Source organism: Pecten maximus, chromosome 4 (assembly GCF_902652985.1).
Source record: "Pecten maximus chromosome 4, xPecMax1.1, whole genome shotgun sequence".
In the NCBI taxonomy this organism is placed as follows: domain Eukaryota; kingdom Metazoa; phylum Mollusca; class Bivalvia; order Pectinida; family Pectinidae; genus Pecten; species Pecten maximus.
In genome coordinates, this window is record NC_047018.1 from 15,479,739 (window position 1) to 15,502,058 (window position 22,320).

Consider the following 22,320-nt stretch of genomic DNA (forward strand, 5'->3'; position numbering starts at 1 on the left):
TTCCGTCAGTGAAACTGACATACCTACCAAGTTCCATTATCATTGCTGAACTGTGGGTAAAGTTATGTTCCAGACGTAAAGACGGATAAAGCGGAAACTATATACTTCCCGATAATTTTCTGGGAACAAAACAGTACAGTAGCGCTCTTCAACCTGAAGAAACATCAGCTATACAACATCACTCTGGAAACAACGTATTTGTGAGACGCAGAGCCGGAATCAAAATTCTATCCTACACCAGTCTAAACCCGTCTCGTATTCTAAACATCTTAAAGAAAAAAAACAGAGACAACATATTCACAAAATTTAATTGTATTGATTTAATACATGATATTGACATGTAATTTTAATAACGTTGTATATGAGATACAACACATGATAGTGTACTTCAAGAAGGACTACAAGTACATAAAGCTGTCGATGCAAGCGTTAGAGAAAAATCATCTTAAACACATAGATCTATCAAATAAATAACATGTTTATACAAATATACAGAAACAAGTGATAGCGATACAAGACAGAATAAAATATACTCCTGGTGTAATAAGACACCAGACAGACAAGCAGTTTACACCATATATATAAATGACGCAGCAGAGTGAATGTCATATATACAAGCTAAGGTTTCACGTATATATACCGGACAAGTACATTCAGTATGTTTTAGTTAACACTATGATCAATCAAAGAGCTCCTTAAGCGTCAACCGTTCTACATTAGGCTGTGTACAGGTAGGTACGGAAATCTTCCAAAGGAGGTTCGGGGATTTCATTCGTTTTTTTTTTTTTTTTTTATCTATCAATAGTTTTAAAATGCATGCAAGAAAACTCTGTTGTAGCTACTGCAGTGAGTTGAACATATGTATCATTATAATGCTACATATATCGACCTTTACATGGTATGTTCACAATTATAAGTCCTGAGCAAAGGGGAAGTTTCTGTTTGGGTCTACAAAATAGTAACACAATTATTAACGGATAAACACTCATCATACAGGGCATGTGGAGTCATATTGAAAGAATTTAACAAAAATAACGGTGGCAATTATTAAGTTTAGTTTGGCTAACATACAGTTAATTACTATTACTCCCTTATTGGCCTCTTATGTATCATGCCATTTAAATGGTTGTAAAACAAATATTTCCCCGTGCACTCTATGGTATAGAAAAAGAATTCAGTACAAAACCAATGAAGCAGATACTATATTTGGCAGTAACTAAATTTATTATAGTGATGTAGTAATCATCAAGATGCATTAACATGTATACCATTCCTCTATATGTAACGACATAAAACATTCATTAATATGTGTATCCATACTTGATGAAAGGGACATGCTCAACAAATTTATTATACGGACAGACAGACGGACCGACGCGATATTTGTGTGGCTAACCATGAAATATATTTCGGCCATATGTCTAAGCCTTTCTTTAAATGGATGTATGCCTACCAGCAGGTTGTGCATGATAAATCTTTTAAAAATATTTTGTGTTTCTGGAAAATAAATATATTGAAAAGGCACTTGATGTATTAAGGAGTCACAATCCATGCTCTCTTTATTTCACTGTGAATTATTTGTTGTTGTGACATATTCATCAATGAAATAGACAAGTTCCAATAAATCATTATACATGTAGTTGTATTCAAGCACAATATAAAACGTACAACGCAATGCGCTACATGGGAAATGAAAACATAGATCTTTCTCCTGCCTTAATTAACAAATAGGTGTGGCGCTTTACCCATCGCTGTTAAAAAGGGAGGACACACTGACGGAAACCTCTACTAATACGCGTCGACTCCTAGGTGGACATTTTAGCACTTCCAAACTATTTTCGAGATACAGGTCTTAGGTGCTGATGGAAATAACAAACTACCTGATTAAATTATTTCCAGGTGAATAAAATGGTGCGTTTCCCCTGAGATATCGCCTTCTGGACTACAACACTTATGACAGCAGTAAACGCTATGTATACTATATGTTATAAAAATGGACATTAAAGATATCATCTTTAAAACATCCATGACAACGTTTCTCAATGTAAAAACCATCATGTTGAAACACATGTAATGTGGGCCTTGTGATAGCATAATACAAAGTTAATATACATATTCGTAATTCACCAGATAATAAAATTAAGTAAGCATTATATCCTTTTAATACTCATACAAAAAGCTTCAATAAGCGTACATAATTAATGAATGAGTATTAACAAAGCCCTGAAAGTAAATTCACAAAACTTGAGTGTCAATCGAAGCTTACAGAAATTAGGAATAAATCTAAAAGCGTCAGTTTATCATACACGTTCTACTTTGGTAAGGAACCTATAATATGCGTGTCAGTGTGTTTGGTGTGAACACAAACATGGAATGATCACACTTATGAACTACAAGCTCGAGGTCAAAGCTTACTTTAAGATGTGATCGATCTCTTTTTCCTAATTAATAAGTATCATATAAACATATCCAGCACATGTCAGTGTACTATGTTTACATTTGATGCAGTTTTCCTACCCTGGGGTAAAACTAGATGGATATCGCTGTTAAATAAAACTCAATTTAACGTTTGTGGCAACTGTTTACAAATTCCAAAAATCCATACTTAAAATCCTATCATGATTTGAAGGAAATGGTAATGACTAATTAAGACTTAAATCGTATACATGTGTAACATTGTATTTGTATTGGCATACATTAATCAAATAAACCCTCACAGTCATGATTATAGAGATGAACAAGTGATAAATTGAATACATGCTCCATATACCACATGATGGCATATACAAGATTGCTGGGATCAAAACATCATATTTGATTCGTTACATATTACCTATATGCTGGTATATCGTCATTAAAATTGGCGATGACCTCTGATATGCCAAACTTTTCTTATCCATACCATAACTGATAGCTATGTTAACAGTATACTGATCTTGCACAAAGTCCTAACAAACCTGCACGTTATATTCTAATAAGATATGTCCAGGACTTAAGTGTAATTAAGATACTTTGTACATGTATGGGGAATTTGAAATACCTCAATCATAGAAGTCGTAGATCGAAGCATGTGAGCAGGACTACAAATACTTCGCAATCATTTCTTATCAAATTTTCAATTTAATAATGATAGTCTAGCTATTGACCAAGGTGACACGTAGTCCAATTGAAACGCGTGTTAACTAGTAACAAAGGAAATCAAATAGATATAAACAAAGAGGGATAATATTGCAAAACAGTCGAATCGAAATGCCTCTCAGGGAGGAACAGCCATGTATCATGATTATAAAGCCTACCAAGTTTCAAAGAAATCTGTTGGAAAAACGTTTACACCAGACGGACGGCGCCTCTTGCTTTCTTTTCATTCAGTCAAAAGTTTTCGAAAATATAATTCATTTCAGTTATTGCAGATATATCTAGCATATATGCATATATTATAATAGGTCTTTGAAGCTATATACATATGGGAGACAATTTGGTTTTAACACGATATATTGGTTAAAATGCACGCCATTTTTTTCATGTAACAGCTAACGGATATCGCATGCCGCTCCAAACACATCTCATCCTTATTAATATGTTTGTTATGAAACCAGACAACAAACTGTATGTGTATCTATTCAACAGCTCTCCAAGATATCCCCAACTGTTTCACTAGGAATTTTAGAATAACTAATAGTGTTACATCCCGTATATTAGGTTTAAAGGTGAACACCTAATCACCGACAGCCGAATACCTGTGTCTGATAAAAAAGATGTACCGTGTTCATATGATACCCCGGCATGTTTTACTGAAAGCTTTTGTATGTGCTAAAACAATATTTTCACATTTAGCAGACGGGTTCGGTGTATAATTAAATGAAATACTGTCGGTGTAGTTCATCCAATCAAATGAAGTGTACCAGGGTTAATTGTTATTCTGCATATATGGCAATGTCTACAGCTCAGCGACTAAATTATTAATTTAAGCATTGATGTTTTGTTATCGCCAAAATCCATAGATCTAGAACGGGTAGGTGGATTCATTAAGTTCTGTTAACAAGTAACAGCGTATAGAAACCAATAATTGTTAGCCTCAAAGAATTTGAGAAACAACCGAAAGTGTTCCTTTCGAAAAAAGTTATTCTTTTGTTATCAGTCACCTGGCAGTGACAATGATTGGTATCCGAGATATCTAAGATGGCTTTAAATATCTTATAACTGCACATTCGAATGCTGTCGTCTTATTTATCAAATATGATACTTAATTGTTGGTAGATTTTGTTTCGGACACGTATAATTAATGAACACTTCTTCTAAATCCCAATACCCTATAACCCCGATGGCCAAAGGAAACATTTATTAGGCACAAGAAAGAAATTTCAGACACTGATGTTCAAGGAATGTGTACGTACAATATAGAAATGTTTCACCATACAGATATTTTGTGTTTCCAGGAACGTATCCGGATTAATACATTATCCTTTGTTCGTCACCAGTAAATAACACCATACAAAACAGAAACTAGTATGGTTACAAGAAGCACCCATTCAAATAAATTGACTAGAAAGCAAGCTTAGTAATTACAGACATAAACAAAACAATAGTCCGAGAGAAGCGCAAGCGAGAAGTAACTATTAAAACAAATAACCATGGCATTTAATACATATCAATTACTGTAACAATATTTATAATATAATCTTGGTTACGATGCATTTATCAAAACGATAATTGTGACGATACATGGGTTCCTGATTTAATTCTTGGTATGGACGCGATTCCCCTCACATATTTACAATACATGTGAAAAAAATATTTATCTATTAACTGCAGATAAACTTTCTAAGTAGGAATTTCCTTCATAAAGCATCGTCCCTCTATAGGGAGATAGGTATCCCGATAACAAGAGTTTCGTCACGTTCTATCAGTCCAATTATTCTACTACAATTATCAGGTTTTTAAGAACCGTATACATAAAACATCAAAAAGCTTTTCAGCTAATACTGATCTTTGATGCAAGAGAGCCGTTTATGGACGGTACACAGTGAAGTCATACTTGCCAAGAAAGTCACACTTGTAATCCAACAATCAGAAAATGGTATCAACACCACTTGCTGAGTGAGTGATTTTTTACGTGTTTATACGAAACAGTTCATGATGTCATATGTTAATGTTTTGTGTTGGTTATATAGGACACTACGAATTTTATGACTTGTTGAGTCTGCATAAGTAAGTTCATCTACGACATTTGTATCTGCAGGTGATTTCATTTTTTATATATTCTCGCAAACACCAAGAAACATTAAATGTTGCAATAAATTTGATGAATATGTTTCAGATAGTATCCCTTACATTCACGCAAACACCTAGAAACATTAGATATTGCAATAAAGTTGATGAATATGTTTAATTATATTTTAGCATTAAGTTATTAAAAATCCTCACGAATATCTACTTTGTACGATTATCAGAGCAAAGATGTAATCATACTTCATAAAAGATATACCGGTGTATAAATACAATGTTCTGCAAATCATACAAATGAAACCACGCCCAAAGGGATAAGACCACTGAAGCACAATACAGACTATACCTTGCCGGAATAAACTGTCCTCCTAAAACTAACAAAACACCCTCAGTACTCCTCTGACTAACAGGACACACGTGGAATAAAATTTACTCCTCAGACAAACAGGACACGTCAGAAATAAACTTTACTCCTCAGATTAACAGGACACACGTGGAATAAAATTTACTCCTCAGACAAACAGGACAGGTCAGGAATAAAATTTACTCCTCAGACAAACAGGACAGGTCAGGAATAAACTTTACTCCTCAGATTAACAGGACACGTCAGGGATAAACTTTACTCCTCAGATTAACAGGACACACGTGGAATAAAATTTACTCCTCAGACAAACAGGACACACGTGGAATAAAATTTACTCCTCAGACAAACAGGACAGGTCAGGAATAAAATTTACTCCTCAGACTAACAGGACAGGTCAGGAATAAACTTTACTCCTCAGATTAACAGGACACGTCAGGGATAAACTTTACTCCTCAGATTAACAGGACACACGTGGAATAAAATTTACTCCTCAGACAAACAGGACACACGTGGAATAAAATTTACTCCTCAGACAAACAGGACAGGTCAGGAATAAAATTTACTCCTCAGACTAACAGGACGCGTCAGGGATAAAATTTACTCCTCAGACTAACAGGACGCGTCAGGGATAAACTTTACTCCTCAGACTAACAGGACACGTCGGGAATAAATATACATATACATGTATATGATTATGTTACTAGTACAGATATAATAGCAGCCATTTTGATACATAGGTATTTCTCACAATCACACCATTCAGTCATGTGACCAAATAAACATTCAGCCAAATTACCAAATACGTTTACCTATTCATTAATATGATCAATATATATTCTAGATATATTAGTGGCTACTTCCTTTTGACAATAGCTGTGACTCTTTTTGGCTCACGCCTTTCACAAAAACTTTTCAGAACATTTCAAATATCCCAATTTAAAAATCGCACTTATGATGAGTATGCTCATTATGATTTGTATGTAGAAGTTAAAAAGTGAGCCAGGTAAAAATCATAGTACCAGATATTTTCATGTTTCAATTCAATCATTTCAATACACAATACAACACCTTTACTCAGTATAAAGTTACATCACAAATACTGCCATACCTTATCTTGAAAATGGGTCTCACATTTTTTTTTTTTTATTAAAATGTTACTAAGAATATGAGTATATGTACACATCTGTTTTCACTGGGTATCTGCAGCCTGCCGCAGGTGAAAAGCTGAAGTCATAGAGAAGCCTAAAATCCAATACTGAATGTGATACATGTATACAAAAATCCACCAAAATGCTTACATACCTAAACAGAATGTTGTACAATAAAGAGACAGATTATTTCAATCAACTATATGCATATAAAACACTCAAAATTAACTAATACTTCATTCACGTAATACCTAGAAGATGATGTAACAGTTTGACAAGACAGCTTTACAATGTAGTTTCAATCAACATTCTGCACACACCACTTGTTTATTACTATTTTCATACTGATGGGTGTTATCCTGTATGTTTCTGACAAACAATCTTTTAATAAATGGTATAAAAATAATACATACATATGAAATTAGCCTCTGTGGTGTATGTTTGGCAAAAATCTGATAATACATTTATAATTTTCCAAATACTAATCAATACAAGAAACTGAACATCAGTGTATGCCGACTTCAAAATTAGTCATTACAAGTATTTAATTTTAGTCAATCATTCATCCTGCAACTAAACTCATCACTGCGATAATCTGTAACATATATACTTATCTTGTCAGCTATTTCATTGTGATAATCTGTAACATATATACTTATCTTGTCAGCTATTTCATTGTGATAATCTGTAACATATATACTTGTGTTGTCAGCTATTTCATTGTGATAATCTGTAACATATATACTTATCTTGTCAGCTATTTCATTGTGATAATCTGTAACATATATACTTGTGTTGTCAGCTATTTCATTGTGATAATCTGTAACATATATACTTGTGTTGTCAGCTATTTCCATATTGTAAAAACCAACCACAAGGTATTGATAACAAACTTGGATACATTAATCTTTTTGATGTTCCTCCTGAGTACAGAGCGATTTTGGTTTATATTTCAGCACACCTGACTTAAGATTGTGATAGACTAAGTGAGATAGTGTTATGAAACATGTTCACTACACTACAACAACTGATGCTCTGTATACCAATAACAGCTGGTATAAAAAAAGTCGGATTCAGCAAACAAAAATTCACATGCCCTTCCCCAGACAACAAGTATTCTCTTGATTATAACATATACAACTATCACATAATTTCCATTCGATCCATTACACAGTATTTATAACCATATGATTTACTAATAAACACCATGCGTATTCATGTAACTTTTGAGGGCAACACTCTACTTAAAGGGAGATAATTCAAGTACTTTGTGTGGACGATTGAAGTTTAAATGATTGCTTTCAGTCACTCATGAGCTGTATGACACTGACATTTAATTAGAATTTTAACACCAATATGATGTAAACCCTACATCCAATGTTATCTTAAAGTCTAAAGTAGGTCCAAACCATTCACAACCTATCACCAATATTATAAATCTACTTCATCCATATATATACATTGTACATGTACATCCATACACACAAACATATAGATGTTATATGTATGTGTGTTTATCATTTTGGAATCATTTAATTAGCTAACATGGACATAAGAATTTAGATCAAACCATCTCAATCATAAACGTTAAATCAGCAAAATTTTGCATCGTCCAATTTCATTAATTTGCCAGTTATCACATTGTGCTGTCTGTCCACTTTGTTTTCTGCATTTATCTTGAAATAAAGAGGTAAAAGATTCCTTAAATTTATGTGGTAAAACATTATTAAGTTTAAAGATGTCTTCAACATACACATATTGTAGTTTTTTTTTTTTTTCTTTCACTCAAGATTAACTAAAATTATATTGTTTCTGAAAATAGAATAGAGGATTATACGTTCCTAAACAACAGATATATAATTATATATAAGAAACAGTGTAAGTCTTGCTGACCTATCCGTGTTCAGTTTGAAATAAACAGTGTATATTTTTTACTGTTTAAATACATTTGTATTTCAGAAAGATACAATTTTTTTTTCACATTCCATATAGTACAGTTGTGGGATTGCACAAAGCACCAAAAACATCATGCATACATCGGCTGCACATTGTGTGTACATGTTCTGCACAAAATTGTATCTCATAGCTGTGCAGTTTCGTAAGATTGGACAAGCAATATTGTGAAATCACATAAATATGAAATGGGTTGCATCAAGCTTAAGGATGTATATAAATATAGATTACAATCACAATTTAAACGGTATCAAATGAAAGTCTGTATTTGTATAAAATAAAAAAATGAAGCTTTAATTATTTGCATATACCTATAAGGATAAATAATACAAACAGTATATTTTGATAATCAACTTTTTCTGAACATATATATTTAACATTGGTAGGTTTAAATATTTGCATTAATTATAAAATTTTGCTGTGTGTTCTTATGTTGATTACTCAGTATGGTTTCTCTGTGACACCAGACATTTCACGCCTTGATGGCGAGTGATAATAAATAAGGTCACAAAGTTTAGCCATTTGATCACAAGCTGCTGCTCAGTTGAAAAAAATGACAACATTTAATTACATTTTCTAATATAGAATCAAAGATGGCTAAGCCGACACATTGAAGTCCATGTAGATTATTAAAGAAAAAATGTATATTATCATCTTTTTATCAATACCATTCCAAATGTTTTACCATAATTCATAATCATTTCCTAAATTTATATCACCACGATAGCTATCGCACACACTTTGCTCTGATCGCTTATCATGACCACATTCATCTGCACAATTCAATTGCACACTTATTCTATTGTGCAGATTATGTGCACACACCATGCAGATATCATGTAACATTGTGCAATCCCAAAACTGTAAAACATAACTTTTTTTTTAGAATCTAACAGGCACCTGTCAAAAAATGAATCATCAAGAAACTAAAACAAATATGGCCATGTTTGCCAACCAAGAGGTCAAAACTTAACCTAGAACAGGAGAGTCATTTCACCACAGGAGTTACCCAAATTGGTCATCGGTATCTCCATGCCAACAAAACATTCTGACTCTTCTTCTACTGTCTCCGATTCACAAATGTCTGAGTCCTCAATAATCGGCGGTCGGCTCACTTGTCGGAGACTCGTAAGTATGTGGATGAAGTAGATTTCCAGGTAGAGTCATAAATCCGGAAAGCGCTTGGGATCCTCAATGTACTCCGGTGGGATATAAAACAATCTGTCTGGAAGGTCTTCCTTCCACTCAAAGGAGTTGAATGTTACTTTGGCTGTTACTGTTGGAAACACCGGGATCTCTATAAAATAAACAGTGTATCCACAATCAGGAACTTTGTAATGTACCATCAACTAGTTTAGAGTTTTAATTACAGTAGAATGTGTCTCTAGTATTGAATAGAATAGTGTTGTATTTACTGTACCTATTTTTACAGGGAATCCATCAGGCAACTTTGTGGTCATAAAATCCCTGAGTTTCTGAAATTGTTTGAATGGTGCTATCACCTCCAGCACATCCAGTAAACTATAAACAAACAAATGTATTGATTTTAAAAAGTATGAAAAATATATTAATCAAACTACATATAATACATTTCGAAATGTGCCAGCTAATTACTCTTGATTTTGTTAAGATCTTAATGACATAATCAAATTTCACACAATCATATTGATTTCACCAGTCTAGAGTTTTTTCAAACTATTTAAAGACCTTGTTTAAATTCTGCACAATCTGTTGACACTCAAGACCCGATCACAGAATGGCTTCTGATATATCCTTAAAAATTATTTCCAGAGAAAATATAATTAAGAACATGAGACAAATTTTCCTTCATTGAATACTTACACACTGACATCCATAGGGAAAGATTTGCTCTGAAAAAGAAGATTATTGGTAAATGATTTGTCTATAGATGACAATGCCTTTATTGAATATTTACACACTGACATCCATAGGGAAAGATTTGCTCTGAAAAAGAAGATCATTGGTAAATGATTTGTCTATAGATGACAATGCCTTTATATAGACAAAATCCTGCAAGGTCACAAGTAACTAGTTTACAAGTAATCAAATAGAAATAATTAGAGTAGTCTAGAGCATTCTATTCCAACACTTGAAACTATAAATAATCATAAGACAGGTAAATGTATCCATAAGACAATATCAGTCTTACCATTGCCACTGTAGCCTTAAAGGACTTGGAGCTTCCCTTAGGGATCCACTGCCGTCCTAGACATGGCGGTTTACCGGCAGGGGCAGACATGTATTCCTCCCAGGTAATATTTGGTCTTTCTGGGGGATTCAGGGATGGACGTCTCTGAAACTTAAACCATATGTATTCCAATTATAGAGAGATCCTTTAAAGTCTGTATGAACTGACCCTCAAAACACATATGTATTAATCAAACAAATTTTAAATCTTCCCAATGACTTAACTGAGCTGTTTGCTTGTCTTGTACAAATGCATTTCAAAAAGAAACTTTAACCATGTAATTTACATTCTTTCATATTTCATGATTGAAATGTGACAATAGATGGAAAGTTCCAAATTCACAAGTATAACAAGAATACTGAATATTGCTTTAGCAATACATGTACCAAACCGTCCGTTGTAGTTGTATGAAGTTTGAAAAAATGAAGTTGCCATAGTGCTGACAAACTTTGGTGTTAAATACATAGTACATACATGTCATACATACATATACATGTACACAGATGGACAGAGATGATAACCACAGTCCCACCCACTTCAGTTCTGGGGTCTAATAACACTGATTTAAGTCTCAAGTGAGATATAAGTACTAATTAAAAGTATGCCTTTCAATAATGTTACAGTATAAGTATTGTATATAGGACATACATCACAGTTGTCCCAGGTTCCTTTGGTCAGATTCTCCATAATAGCTTTATTTTTCTGTACGTCCTCTGGAGACAGGTGTTCCCTCCTGTAAATTCAGATCTACATATTTCATCTTTCTTCTTACAAATCAACAATCAACAAAGTAAAACAAGAGGCACATGGGCAATAACTGTAATCAGAGTTCTCAATTAAATCGTTTTTGCCCCATCCATCTGCCACTATGGCTCAATTAGAGCCAATATGTGCATACCTTCAAACTGCCAACATATACTGATAATTCTATCCAAAAGTGAATTATTTCCAAAGGCTATTCAACAATTGATGTTTAAGATGAGATGTTCTTAGTATATAAACTATAATAGTCAACAGGAAAACCTGAGACCCCAGGGTAAAAAAATTCACAATTTTGGAAAAGCACATTTAATGAAGACCCTTCCATCTATCAAGTGTATTTGATTCTATCATATCTGGGTCTAGAAAAGAAGTTTTTTTTTTAAATTACAGACAATTTGACCTTTTGCCCTACTCCTCAGGCCCCTGGGTGGAGGGACTATAATTATCATTCTTAGTTTGCTGTTGAATTTTTGCTATGAAAGGCCTCTGCAAAATTTCATTCAAATCATAGCATATAACATATCAATTATCAATTTAATATAAAAAGTCATTTGATGATAATGATTTGTTGATAATTCTACCATAGCTTATTTTACAGACAATGTCTCTGTGTAAGTTTATCCAGCAAACAAGAGACCCTTGGACTTAACAGTCACCTGAGCTCTGATACTTATGTATGTAACATGAAGTTGATGTTTAAACTTATACATGTAAGCATTCTGAGAGCATTGCTAAAGCAATACATGTACACAACCCACCCCCCATACAAATAGTAACAGTGAGTGTCCTTGACCTTGACCCAAAAACCATGAAACTCAAGGGTCTGACCCCTGTAACTTTAAAGTCAGTCAAGGTTATTCATTTGAGCATACTTGGTAGCCCTTCACCTCAACAGGTTACTGGCCCGGGTACACTAGGCTTCTCATCTATTCGATCCCCGTTTCTTGAAGGTAGGTCAAGGTTATCAATTTTAACAAACTTCGCAGTCCTTTATCCCAGCATACTACTAGCACAGCATCATTACCCTCAGTGAGCCTCTCAGTTGAGTAACGTACTATTCACATGATGATTTGAAAGTATTTGACCCCTGAGAACTTCAAAATATGTCAGGGTCTATCATTTGAACAAAATTGAAAGCCCTTCATCCCAGTATGCTACTTATCTAATATCATGAACATGGGGCCATTGGTTATTGGGAAGAAGTTGAAAATGTACATCAATTTACAGATGCTTGATGATGCAAAAAAAGATGATTACAATAGCTTTATACTCAGGTGACCTAAAATATTTTCCTACCCTGACATAAGCTCATCCACTTCTTTCAGTCAAAATTTGTTTTGGTGCCCTTGACTTATAACATGATAGATATATGGTAAAGGTTTCCATAGTTTTAGTTGTTTTACCTTTTTCTGGAATCTAAAGTGAGCCCATTTATGAAGTAGTAATCAGCTTCATAATCACCAACCATTTCCTGCACAAAAAGAGAGAAAATTTTGAAGAATTAAAAATTTTAACTCCCCAGTGTGATCTTGACATCCACTAACATAGATATCCAGTAGTTTGCTTTGAAATAGTGAAACTTGAAACATCTGTCATCTGAGATAATACAATCTTAAAATAGATATAAATTAACTGTAAATTGTTCTAACTTTTGTTCACTTACTAAAGATATAAAAGTTTTAAACATACCGTTTTATCCTCTCTAAAAAGCCAACCACTCTGTGCTCTTGTGAATGTGATGTTCTTGGTTGACATTTGGGCAGCCATTATGTCACTGCTCATCAGAATGTCCACTTCATCATCCATCTCCTGCTCACTCTCCTGTCCCAAAACAAATAAAGCCTTAAATCTAACTCAAGCAAAGAGTCATGTCCTGTCCCAAAACAAATAAAGCCTTACATTGTAAATCTAACTCAAGCCAAGGGTCATGTCCTGTCCCAAAACAAATAAACCCTTAAATCTAACTCAAGCCAAGGGTCATGTCCTGTCCCAAAACAAATAAATCCTTAAATCTAACTCAAGCCAAGGGTCATGTCCTGTCCCAAAACTAATAAATCCTTAAATCTAACTCAAGCCAAGAGTCATGTCCTGTCCCAAATCAAATAAACCCTTATATCTAACTCAAGCCAAGGGTCATGTCCTGTCCCAAATCAAATAAACCCTTATATCTAACTCAAGCCAAGGGTCATGTCCTGTCCCAAAACAAATAAATCCTTAAATCTAACTCAAGCCAAGAGTCTTGTCCTGTCCCAAAACAAATAAACCCTTATATCTAACTCAAGCCAAGGGTCATGTCCTGTCCCAAAACAAATAAATCCTTATATCTAACTCAAGCCAAGAGTCTTGTCCTGTCCCAAAACAAATAAATCCTTATATCTAACTCAAGCCAAGAGTCTTGTCCTGTCCCAAAACAAATAAACCATTAAATCTAACTCAAGCCAAGAGTCTTGTCCTCTGTCCTAAAGACATGATTCCCTTATTTACATCTGCCTTGATATAAGAGTTACAAACCTAGATTATAAAACATGACATCCCAGAGGGATCTTTGGTGTCCACTATTGAACAATATTTATCGGGTTAAAGTCTTTTCTTTGATGATTCCCTTATTTACATCTGCCTTGATATAAGAGTCACACATGATTCCCTTATTTACATCTGCCTTGATATAAGAGTCACAAACCTAGATTATAAAACATGACATCCCAGAGGGATCTTTGGTGTCCACTATTGAACAATATTTATCGGGTTAAAGTCTTTTCTTTGATGATTCCCTTATTTACATCTGCCTTGATATAAGAGTCACACATGATTCCCTTATTTACATCTGCCTTGATATAAGAGTCACAAACCTATGTTATAAAACATGACATCCCAGAGGGATCTTTGGTGTCCACTATTGAACAATATTTATCGGTCAAAGTCTTTTCTTTGACCCGAAAGTCATCTTTTCTCTACTTTTCTTTATCATATCTCTTTTCCTCTTTATCATTTAAATTTGAAAAAAGGGGAAATAATGTATGAAATAGAAGAAAGATCCATGAAGAACTTGCTGAACAATTTCAATATGGTGGCTTGCCCGCCATTTTGTATTCTGATCAGTCTCAAAATTCAATATGTACAACTAGAGACCAAGGCGAAACTATCTATGAATTTGAGAAAGATCCAGGACATTTCTGAGAATAAGCAATAAAAAACTTCAACTTTGAAACTCCAAATGACCATGGACCTGTCTGCCATTCTTTTTCTGATCAGACTCAAAATGCTATTTGCACAACCAGGGACCAAGTTTGAGAAATATCCTTCCAGTACTTCTTAAGAAATGGTAATACCAATCTTCACCTTTCTAAATGAAAGATGAACGCCTGTTGGCCATTTTGTTTTCTGACCAGACTCAAAATGTAATGAACACAACGAGGGACCTACATATGAAGTTTGTAACATTGGATGTCATTTGTTTTGTTTTTGTTTGTTTGATTTTTTAAACATGTATATTTAAGAAATAATTAACCATGATTCGTGTATTGTTGCAGGATATACAACGAGGACGAGGATATTTTGCAATTAAATTAATAACGAAGGCCGCAGGCCTGAGTTATTAATTAAAATTGCAAAATATCCAAGTCCGAGTTGTATATCCTGCAACAATACACGAGTCAAAGTTGATTATTTCTATTCTACCATGTACTGTTTAGTTCTGAGATCTACCTCTTTCTAATAGAAAAACGGCAAAGAAACCCCGGGAAAAACTTATTAATTTATTTCTCGAGTATTGCATTATTTTGTGGATAAAATATATATTTCTTTACAGGCACTACAGTACTACAATCAAGAACATCTATCATATGGCATTGATTTTTTTAAATTTAAAAAAAAAAGGGATGAAAAAAAAAAATGCCTTCGTAGGATTCGAACTCGCGTTGTGATAAAAAATGAGCAAAGACTAACCCATTAGCCCACTCGGCTACAGTAACCGTATTCTTTTTGGGTGAATATTAGATACATAACATTGTAACAGCCGTGACTCACCAGGGTGTGTTATTGACACAAGCGTGTATTATTGGAAAATAATACATGGTTTTAAACCAATCAAAACTGGCGTTGCATAGCAAACATGGTAGAATCATTGGTTATAGTCATTCTGTTCATCTAGTAATGCATGTCCCTACCTCATATCTGATCCTCTAGTATGCATGTCCCTACCTCATATCTGATCCTCTAGTATGCATGTCCCTACCTCATATCTGATCCTCTGGAAGACAAACAGTTTGTTATCTAGCACAGTCAGGCTATGCTGGGGGTCCTCCTCTCCATTAAACACAAATGTGATGTCCCCCCGCTCCCAGTGCATGTCATTGAAATCTACTAGAGTTGTATCAAGGCTGTGGAGAAAAAGATTACTAATATAAAATGACTACACACCAATTTTACGTAACAAGTTTTTCTCATAAATATATATTTTTTTAAATAATCATAAGCATTTATAGTTATATAATGAGTCATCAATTCATAATGTAAATTTAATACACAAAATATTACTGCTTGTCAGTGATCAACCTAGGTCAAGCTCTTCAGTTTGTTCAGTGTAGTATATAGATTTTTTTTTTACTCAAACCAATTAACATGTAACATTTTAATATTTACATGTGTATAAATTAAATAACCAACACAGTATTGCAGCAGAGAGTTACATCCAGAAAAAGCAAGAGGGTTACATGTGTGCTCACTGTATGAATCTGACAAGTGAACACTTAACTATACACTAAATATAATGTGAAAGTTGTTTCATGTCCAACTATGTTTATTTATTTATTATTGAAATTACTACCACAATAGGTGGGTGTTATTCAACCCCCAAGGCATGGAATAATCGTTACAACTGTTGAATAACATTACGTTTACACCACATGTGGAATAAACTCTAAATGCGTTTTGATTGGTTGACACAGTGACCTTTGACCGGGACTATTTTTTAATCATGTGATTCAATGCAATTTGATTGGCTAACACATGAAGACTGCATCACGATGTCCTGGAAATGATAACGCACAAGAAGTAGTTCGCAATTGTTTTGTTATATTCTTGAAAATATATAAAAGCCTTTTTTATCAACTTATTGCTTTGAAAGAATAAACCTACAGTCTACCCTTGACCTATCGCCACCTGAATCTACCGCCACACTCACAAACCGCCACCTAAAGATCTGAAACGGATTTTCCTCCTATATAATTCCCTCTTTAAGTTTGCCACCCTCGCATACCGCCATGTTTGTTAAAATACAAATGTCCCGAATCGCTATATATTTTCCTCCGCGATATCGCCATTTTGTTCGGTTTTTGGTGATCAAGGAACTCTTTAGTGTTCTATTTATAGACATAGGACATTTCCTGTTTTTAATTGCAAATTGAACAGGTGACATATCTTTACACTTGGATGATTTTCTATCGCTGAGGTCAATTGATATTCCAATGTTTTCATTATGTCACATACATTGACACTTACAGGTTTGGTTTGGAATAAAAGCAGGACTGATTTCTGCTCACTTTGTGTTCCTATTGTGTATGGTATAAACATTTGGCTTCGCCAGTCTAAGGTAGAAAAGTCACTGCCGAAATACTTTCAAATGAAGTTCAACAGATAATAATGGATGACATGCAGCAAAAGCAGATCAATGACTATTTCCTGAAATTTGTGACTTATATAAATATATACAGCCTACAGAATAATTGACTAATGAATCTACATTATGTACATGTATATTGTAAATTGTTTAACGTTGTTACGGTGAGATTATCTGGTTAACGTTGGTAATCAATCTCTTATACCATTTCATGGTTGTAATTTCCATAATTAAATGGAATTATTAGTATGGAAATATTACAATTCATTACAAATCATAACAAAATGATAAGTACAGTCTACCCTCGTTATACCGCCATAACTGCTCTGGAAAAAATGTGGCGATATAACGAGGGTTGAGTGTACTAATTAGCGGCATTTTAAATTAGGTCATATCCTTACACCACATGTACACCCGATATTGTCCAAAGAACACGCATTGATACAAACAAGTTAATTCATCCTCATAATAGCTTATCTAATGTGGTAGAAACAGGTCACACAAACTCGTAGTTGTTGTATATGGTATTTCTTTCACTCTTGTAAGTTATTTTTCAAAGGTTACAAAAAACACTCATTACACACAAGTGAGTGGTTTTTTTTTAACTTTTGAAAAATAACTAACGAGAGTGAAAGAAATACCATATACAGCAACCACGAGTTGTGTAACCTCTATATATTAAATGAAACAACCCCCAATGAATATATCAATATATTTTTTATTATTTGAAATCTAAAACATTTGTATTGGAAATATTAAACCTTACCGTATACAACAACCCTTTTTGTGGATCTTACAAACATCTGAAGGCAGAATTCTGGACACCAAAGGAACTGTCGATACAATAAGACATGTCAGAGAGATTACACAAAACCCAGTAAAGCTGTTGACAATCAAATCCATTTAAAAGTATACTCATAAGCGAAAAAAAGGTACCAAGAAATGAGTTTGAATGAAAGTTAACAGAAATAATAGCAAGTGTACAGTATAATGCATTCTCACATTGACAAAAGCTTATACTAATTTGGTCAGCAAATCTTTTTATAATTATACTGACTTACCCCAGCTTTGAAAGTCCCACTTGAGTTCTAAGTAGAAATCTCCTATATCGCGCAGTGCCTGTACAAGAGAGGGTCTCCGATTCTCAAGAGACTCTCGGGACTGTTGTTTAAGTTTTCTCAGTAGACACAAAACTGAAAGTTGAGTCGGAAATGAAGAATAAGCTGAAAACTGTGGAAAGCAGTTCTAGAAATGACTTGTAACTTTTTCAAACAGCAGTTTTTTAAGAACTAGGAAAATAGACTTTGAATATTCTTTTTTTGTGACAATAAAAATGTCATTACAAAGTCAAATTATCATTTTTTATTTTGTTCTTTTATCGTCAAATTTGACAATGTTTGACTACAGGTGTAAATCCCATTTATGCAATGCTAATCTAATACAACACATTTGATAAACCTTTCAGAACTGCTTGTGAAATTTAAATTAACAGATTAAAGACTATATGTCAGATATATAGACAACAGTGTAATTACTTGTTTGTCGATCTCCAAAGCTGATGGACTCTGCCAGCGGTGTCCAACCTTGGGTATTCTTTATACGAACAGGAGCTCCATGTGCAAGGAGAAGGTGTATACATTCTAAGACACAAAACAGAAATGACAGGTCATGAGATAAAATTAAAATCTGCTCAAACAATAATCAGACAAAATTATATCATCTCAACATATAGGGTAAACATAAATCTATCAATAAATTTTGCTGTAAATGAAACCCCAGAGGGATCTTAGCACCTGATATTGAATGATCTTTATTAGTTCTATATATCTTCACTAAAGGTTTCCCCTTGCTTTAATTCTCCTTTTCCTCTTTGATAACAAGGGGAACCATCCTATTAACAGCCAGGGTCATTAAAGGACGTGTCTGGTTTTGGAAGTGGAGGAAAGCTAGAGTACTCGGAGAAAAACCATCAGCGGAAAACCTACATAATCATGAATCTAGATTGTTTCTCATCTTTCTAAGAAACCGTGCACGTGATGTGTAGCAAATTTTAACTATAACCAGAAGAACCTACACATCAAGTTTGAGAAATATTCATCCAGTACTTCTCAGGAAATAGTGTTAACAAACTGATCAAACTAAAGTCTTAGTGAGTATAGCTAGGAAAAAAATTAAATTGGAAAGGCCAGATGGGGGATCTATCATGAAATATGTGAGATTTAAACAAACTTCAACATCGTCAAAATCCAAGATGGCATCTTCCTATCATTTGTTTTCCTGACCAGATTCAAAATTAAATAGGCACATACAACTGTATAGACTAGGGAATTGGGGAAACTTACATATAAATAAAAGAATTTAATAAACAATATAACTAACAAGGATTCCACAGCCTTAAATGAAAGGCTCATTCAATAACCAACCATTTGATGACAGTAATACATATGGCCACAGGTGCCTGACTCGTTTTATAAAATAACAACATATAAGAGTGCATATAAATGAGATTTTTATATGTACTCTTATATGTTATTATTTATAAAACGAGTCAGGCACCTGTGATATGGCTAAAAACATGGCGCTATGGCCATGGCACAATACATTGATTATACTTCACTAATTAACAACATTAGGATTTGGACATTCATTTCTCACCTTTATGTCCCAGAATCACAGCAAGGTGCAAGGGTGTGTTTCCTGAAACGAAAAAAAAAATCAATTTCTAACCTAAATCAGTGATTTCTACCCTTCAATTAAATTTTTCTGACTTTGATAGAAATATTATTTTAACTGATGTACTTACTCATGAAAAAGCAATCATCCTCAAACTGAACAGATCTAGAACCAACAAGTACGTATACATGTACATTTGTACACTGTACATATAGAGGCACCATGTAATCATTCGAGATTTAGTAGATCTGGTATAGTATTTAACTATATATAGGACTATATCATAACTTACATTTGTGAAAGAACATGTACAGGGAAAACTACATTCCTGTGGAGTTTCCTAATTATAATAGAATCTAGGTATCTGACATGATAATGACTACTCTATCATGCAGCTGTATGATGAGTGATGAGAGACTGTATTATATTTAACACTATGTAAAAGCCACACATGATGCCCACTCCTTTCACACTTTTCCCTTTTTCAGACTCGCAATGCCGCAGTGACTTTTGATGGCCACAATGGTAAAAGAACGGGGGAGACAGTCAGTCAGACCATTGCCACTAATACATTTGTATTTGGTAATTAGGTCTACTGTAACACTCCAAGCTAAAATCTAAAATCCACAATAAAGGCCTATATGGAATTGTATTTATATATGGATATCAGATTTCGATTCCAGGGCATCCAGTTGACCCTTGACTTTTAGCAATTTCAGAAGTCAAATCACTTTTTTTCTGAGAAATCTGAAGGGTCAAAACATATGTCAAATAGACATGTCCCTTCAAACCCAAGAGTCAGATCTCAATTTGGGGAGTCAAAAACATACTCTCAAGGGTCTACTGGATGCCCTTGATTCGCGCTGTCAATTACATACATATGTAGATACAAGGGACAGTACATATCATGATATTCGATTCAAACTTGGGGCATTAATTACCAGATACATGATACAAGTACCTGTTGTCAGACCCTGCTTCCTAGACAACTGACTTGTGCCGTTTGCTGGTTTAGGCGAACTGCCAAAATGAATAAATAATTAGTAAATTACCTATGTCGTCGTTTTTTAGTGCAAATGTTTGATGTGAAGTCTAAGAGCACGTGTTGCTGTTTGTTTGTATACAAACATCGACCACAGTTACGGCATAACTCGAACTGTTTCCCACCCCTAAAATGATTCATTCATAAAAATGACAAACGTCAAAACGATTCCCAACGACTGGAGTTAGTAAAGTTATTGAGCGAAAAGAAAAATGTCTATGACTTTTTTATAACTTAAATAAATCCCTACCATGTATATCCTTTTGTGCGACATCATGTACACGAATCAACTGAGACAAACGACATTTATCGTCATTAAATACACATTTGTGTAGCGGATAGCCTTCCAAGTCGGCCGCCATGTTGATTTATAAGCTGAGGGGAGCAGTCATTATTTCGTAATCAGATTGAAGGGAGTAACCATTGACAGGAAACATATTAAATAATATAATTTTCAACTGAAAATGTACCAAAATAAATAAATTATTACATTGACTCTCTTCAGAGGCAAAAGTGTTAAAATTATTATTATTTTATAACAGAAGTAAAAATTTAATCGAAGGGATCCCAAACAGAATTCGTAATAAAGACCTTTTCAACAGTGAATACATGTAGATCTAACGTTAACTTAGAGAAAATCGGTCTGTAACGTTATACAGTAGTTAGAGATTAATGCATACCGTATTACGTATGTCAGCCTTTCAAAATGATTATCAACATGTACATTATTTTATTTTTAAAATGTTCTTTGATAGAGGTGCGGCCGTCAAAATATTGCACATCTGTATGAATTGGTGATATCCGTATAACGATAGGTGATATCCATAACGATTTGGTGATATCAGTTTATATATAGGGATAACACTATCAAGAAAGGGGATAACAGCATAACGAACAGGTGATATCACTTTAACGAATTGTTATACTAACACAATAACTAATTGTTATACTAACACAATAACTAATTGTTATACTAACACTCTAATGAATTGTTATACTAACACTATAACGAATTGTTATACTAACACTAGAGCTATATAACGAATTGTTATACTGACACTATAACTAATTGTTATACTAACACTTTAACGAATTGTTATACTAACAAAATAACTAATTATTATACTAACACTATATAACGAATTGTTATACTAACACTATATAACGAATTATTATACTAACACTAAATAACTAATTATTATACTAACACTATATAACGAATTGTTATACTAACACTATATAACGAATTATTATACTAACACTATATAACGAATTATTATACTAACATTATATAACGAATTGTTATACTAACACAATAACTAATTG

General features: G+C 33.8%; 1 protein-coding gene across 3 annotated transcripts; it reads right to left on the reverse strand.

Moving 5' to 3' along the window:
* Positions 1-296: 296 nt before the first annotated feature.
* LOC117325350 (ankyrin repeat domain-containing protein 13C-like) lies at positions 297-21,379 on the reverse strand. Of its 3 annotated transcripts, none has more exons than XM_033881501.1 (13): positions 21,245-21,379; positions 19,935-19,976; positions 18,815-18,919; positions 18,341-18,472; positions 18,046-18,112; positions 15,897-16,041; positions 13,352-13,480; positions 13,066-13,133; positions 11,549-11,633; positions 10,862-11,011; positions 10,628-10,656; positions 10,112-10,212; positions 297-9,988 (listed from the first exon to the last, which is right to left on the reverse strand). In XM_033881501.1, exons 1-13 carry the CDS (start codon positions 21,354-21,356, stop codon positions 9,855-9,857), a joined length of 1,299 nt encoding a protein of 432 aa, XP_033737392.1. In that variant the 5' UTR covers positions 21,357-21,379; the 3' UTR covers positions 297-9,854. The 3 variants fall into 3 exon arrangements, with proteins under 3 accessions (XP_033737392.1, XP_033737391.1, XP_033737390.1); XM_033881500.1 differs by lacking the exon at positions 10,628-10,656 and adding an exon at positions 10,534-10,562 and having other exon boundaries at positions 13,352-13,483; XM_033881499.1 differs by having other exon boundaries at positions 13,352-13,483.
* Positions 21,380-22,320: the final 941 nt, after the last annotated feature.

What these genes read in the sequence shown, in the direction of transcription:
- LOC117325350 (XM_033881500.1), bottom strand. Translation starts at nt 21,356, where the DNA reads ATGGCGGCCGACTTGGAAGGCTATCCGCTACACAAATGTGTATTTAAT. An exon ending in CTTTGGAGATCGACAAACAA is followed by an intron (nt 18,473 to 18,814) that starts GTAATTACACTG and finishes CTCAACTTTCAG; the next exon opens with TTTTGTGTCTACTGAGAAAA. An exon ending in ACTTTAGATTCCAGAAAAAG is followed by an intron (nt 11,634 to 13,065) that starts GTAAAACAACTA and finishes CTGAATTTACAG; the next exon opens with GAGGGAACACCTGTCTCCAG.